Here is a 4,619-nt window from a genome sequence, read left to right on the forward strand (position 1 = left end):
TCACAACCTGTCACTTCCTGCATGTTACTGCACAGACTGAATGTTCTGAGTGTACTTTGCGGGGGCAACAGCTCAGCTGAGCCCTGTCACCCACACCACTGACGCGCTGCTCCTGGCACCTCCCGGCCGCACGCTGAGCGGCGGACTGTCCAGGAGAAGAGGGGAAGGTGTGGTGCGGTCTTACAGGCTAGCTGAGAAGTACACTTGTGAACGTGAAATATTTAGTGACCCGCTCAGCGAGAAACCACGGGGCAGCGAGGCCGGAGGGCTGCCGGCCCCACAACCAGCGGATGGAAACACAGCCCCAGAGAAGCCCCCGCGGTGACACCAGGGCGGTGCCAACACAGACAGGATCAGGCCGCGAGAACCTGTCACACAAACAAGCTGGTTCCTGGGTGCCCTGAATTCAAGAGGAGGGTGGCAGGGGGAAGAGAGAAAAGAGTGGACGAGCCCGGGGCCAGGTCGGCTCCGCACCTGGGTATGGATTCTAACCAAGTGTTAGAAACAGGTGTGGGCAGGCAGGCCGGCCGCTGACTGGGGCGCGTTAGGGTTGCTGTCACCCGTCAGCGTCTGGTGATGGAGCACAGCCACGTGCCGAGAGGCAGCGCCCTGCTCGCCCAGCTGGTCCTTTAGCGGCAAGCCCGGACACGGGTGCTGCCGGAGGGATGTGTTTCAGTGCATCCGATCCGGACGGTGGGTACAGCGCTGAGGGACGGGCTGGCCACACACCGACCGCTTCTGCAGCTGGTGTGAGTGCATGGGGTCCACGACATCACACCTTTCCTTTTATAGGGTGAATATTTTCCATAATTGAGACATTAAGAGGCGTTTGAGGGCAGAGGGTGTTTAACAAGGGAGGTGGACAGAACAGCGCCAGCCGGAAGGTACATGCGGGGTGAGGCGGAGCGCCTGGGCAGAGTCGGGGGGAGACGGCAGGCACGCGGGGAGCACACCCGCTGCAGCGTCACCCTCGAGTGTCGGGGACGCTGCGTCAGAGATCTCACAGGGAGAGACGGAGACACCAGACCTCGGCTTCTGCAGTGGGGGCCTGACACCACTGATGACATTCCCTGTGACGCGTACAGGTGAGCATCTCACGTTTGCACGTTATTGGGGTCTGCTAACTATGAGCCACACTGACCCCTGTCCCTTTGGCACAAAAATAAGGTTTGATCCAAGTACCAATTCATCTCTGAATGAACCTGCCTGCGAAGGCAGTTGGGTTAGCATTTCCTTTTAGACAGAACCATGGGGCTCTAGGCAGCGCACCAGGATAGCAACTGGAGCTGCTGGAATGATTTGCGGCCACCTGACTCCTAGGAGACTCGGTTGTTGATCTGTCCCATTAATTGGCTGCCTGACGGCTCAGCCGGCACTCAGCGCCATTACTCATGACTCTGTGACAATCCCTGTAACGTAAACACAGCGGCCGTGGCGAAGGAGAGGGGTGGGGTAAGATATACTAAAGGAAAACGTCCGACTTTCACGTTTTGCTAAGAGCGCTGTTAGCTGATGGAAGCAACTGCAGAGGAGCCCCTGAAAGAGGCGGGTGACCTCAGGGCAGACTCCCTGTCCCCCGCCACACACACATACACAACTCGGTGACGGCGTGATTAGGACACAGAAGTGAGAAGAGTTCCACAAAACCCTACCTCTAGCCATGCACTGTCTTTAATTTGGTTTCACCTTTGGTGAATTCATTCACCCCACATCCCAAAAGTTGCTACTGTCACGTACGGTCAGTGACCCACGCAAGCTGCAGGCCAGCTCCCATGGGGCCAAACCGGTCCCTTTCGAAAGAGAGAACATTACCGTAGGCCAAAGCATTGTGCTGCTACTGCTGAATCCCACAGCCTCACAGGTACCCAGGGAACAGCCCGGCGTGTGCAGGTTACGGTGGAAAGGCGGGTCGGGCCCCACGATGCCACCCGTGAGAGCCGCTGCAGAGACCGCGCCGCAGATGGCGTCAAGCGCTCAAGACTCCTTACCTGGAGGTAGTGGCACGGCCTCAAGGACGGCTTCATCTCCTGGTGGACCAGGGGCTTGTCCAGGTTCAGGGAGCTCTTGCGGTAGGCCTCCTTGGCCTGGCTCACGGTGAGCGTGGACCAGGAGCTCCGCTTCATGTACTTGGTGTCGGGCGTCAAGGCCAAGCCCTCGCAGGCGGAGCACTTGACGTCATTGTTACTTTTGGAAGTCTTCAGGGAGAGGGCCCCGAAGGGTCCCTGCAGCGGCTCCGGGTAGCAGTGGGGGACGTGGTCCAGCAGGTGCCTGTTGAGCACGCTGGGGGCTCGGTACGTGCTGTCGCTGTCCAGGTTGTCGTCCGAGCTCCACCAGCTGCTCAGGCCCGACCTGTGCTTGGCCTCGGGCTTCCGCTCCTTGCTTTTACTCCGCTTGCCGTGCTTGGCGTGGTGGCCGTGGGGACGCTCGTCCGCCCGGCTGTCGGCCCTGGTCCCGTTGGCGGCGCCCTTGGAGGAGCCCTCCAGGGAGTGCGACTTGGTGAAGAGCTTCTGCACGGAGTGCACGAGGTGCCGGATGCGGCCCGGGCTCTCGCCGCGCTGCTCGGCGGCGCAGGTCCTCTGGTACTGCAGGGTGCGGAAGCCGTCCCTGTGCAGCGGCAGCTGCTTCTCGAACTGGTCCAGGAGGTTGGCCGGAATGCGGTTGATCTTCGTGCTGGCGTGCGACATGGCACAGTCGTCCCTCGTGTCGTAATGGGAGCTGTAGTGCATCCTGGGGAAAGTGCTGCTGGACATGTGCTCACCCAGCACCACCGGCACCATCATGCACTCGGAGTGGACCGAGCTCCTCGGGGAGCAGCGGTGCCGATCTGCGGGGTAGCTGTCCGAGGCGCCGAGCAGGTAGGACGGCCTGGTGTCCAGCCCATGGTGGAGGTGCTCGCAGTCCTCGGGCGCGGTGAAGCCACACGTGTGACCAGAACACAGCGGCGCTTGACTCCGACTCCCGGACAGGCCTTTCATATTCCTCGGGGCGGGGGAGTATCTTTCCTCATTGAACTGATGAGCTGGTGACCATGAGCACGGCGGGTCTGTTGAGAAAACACAGAAACGGCATTTAGGACTTTGTGGGGAAACGGGTGAGGATCCTTCTGTGTAGGAAAAGGAAAATGTTTAGCACCCCACACATGATGCACTGGTGTTCAGTAGTTGGCGGTCACTTTTGGTCCGCACGGTCAAATGGGCAATCCTTTTTTTATACCACATCAAAGGCTCCAAAGTGTAAGAACCTTAAGAAGAATAAACTGTGAAATTCCCAAATATTGTTTTACAATTACAAATATTTAGCATCTACTAGATTCATCAGATCCTTTGAGAGCAAGATTTTATGGTATTAAGTAAATAAACAATTAGAGGGAAGAAAGTGAGTTGATGTTTTTCGTTAGATTTGAGCATTTGATGCATAGATACANCCCGTCTTTCCTCCCAGTGTCCAAACGAAGTGCTTGGCTGCAAACGGCCAGACCACTGGCTGCCTGCCGCCAGCGCCGCGGACGAAAGAAAGCAGCGTGGCAAAAGCGCCCAGGTGCTCACCAGGCGGGACCCCGTGGGTCTGGACCACAGGTCGGGAACACGACCAAGAAAGGAAGGCATGTGACAAGTGCAGGAACAGGAGGCAGAGGGGACAGAAGGGGGGCAGGGGGTGCTGACCCCAGTTGGGGGCGTCTCCACAGGAGGACAAAGGCCAGCGTACCACGTCCCCATAGCTGTCCCCTCACCCACCCCCAGGCTGGAGCCGCCATCTCCCACCTTCCTGTCCCCAAGGTGACACGCGGGGCCATTTGCTCCCTGAGCTCAGCTGCGGCTCAGCTGCTAGTCAGGGTGACATGCATTGAAAGGCTGACCTTCGGTGCTTTGTCTGCTGATGGAGAAAATGCGAAAACAACAGCTTTTTTGAAGAACAAATGGACCCGCGTTTTCTCTCAATCTGTCTATTGTGTGCTCTGACCTACTTAAAAGCTTAAAGCTCTTCCTCTCACATTAACTACGAGTTCTACACAAGGTGAAAATAGAAAACAACCCTCTTGTTCAGCTCCAAACCTCTAGCTTTTGGTGAGAAAATGAGTAGAGTGTCTGAGCGCTGGTTTCTCCCTTCTCTTTTGTTAGATTTCCTTCCAGGTCAGGGCAGGGGCTGAATGCACCTGGGCCCCGGCCCCGTCTTCTGGCTGTGACGAAGGCCCCGGCCTGTGAGGGTCCCGAATTCCACCTTTCCTGCATCAACGTGAGGGAAGACCGTGCAAAAGCGTCTTGGAAAATGGACAGTAGGACAAACAGCCGAGGAGATGTGAGCAGGACTTGTGGTGCTCGAGGGCACGAGTGTCCACAGCTGGCCGGCGGTGACCACCAGAGGACAGTGGGAAAGGCGAGAAGGCTGCGTCCTGGGAGGTGGCTTCACACGGACCGGACGCGGAGGAGGGAAGGAGAGGAACCGGCTGCTGGACACGCCCTCTGGTGGCGCGTGCACTCGCGGGTCACGCGGCTGCACTCGCCAGTGCCGCCCCGGGGACCCTGCACACCCGCATCGGCTGGCAGCGTGTCCCGACCTCGGGACAGTCACCCTCCAGGCTCAAGCTGGGAGACTCCATCTTCTGGGTGGACGCCGAGATG

At 58.5% G+C, this 4,619-nt stretch overlaps 1 protein-coding gene across 3 annotated transcripts in view; it reads right to left on the bottom strand.

Moving 5' to 3' along the window:
• The window catches only part of DLGAP2 (DLG associated protein 2), a 484,295-nt gene that overhangs the window by 81,730 nt on the left and 397,946 nt on the right, over positions 1-4,619 (bottom strand). For all 3 annotated transcript variants that reach the window (XM_019668777.1, XM_019668780.1, XM_019668778.1), the window contains one exon: positions 1,989-3,043. In XM_019668777.1, coding sequence (XP_019524322.1) covers positions 1,989-3,043 — 1,055 coding nt within the window. The remainder of the gene's footprint in view (positions 1-1,988; positions 3,044-4,619) is intronic.

This window comes from Hipposideros armiger, unplaced genomic scaffold (assembly GCF_001890085.2).
Source record: "Hipposideros armiger isolate ML-2016 unplaced genomic scaffold, ASM189008v1 scaffold_538, whole genome shotgun sequence".
NCBI lineage: Eukaryota > Metazoa > Chordata > Mammalia > Chiroptera > Hipposideridae > Hipposideros > Hipposideros armiger.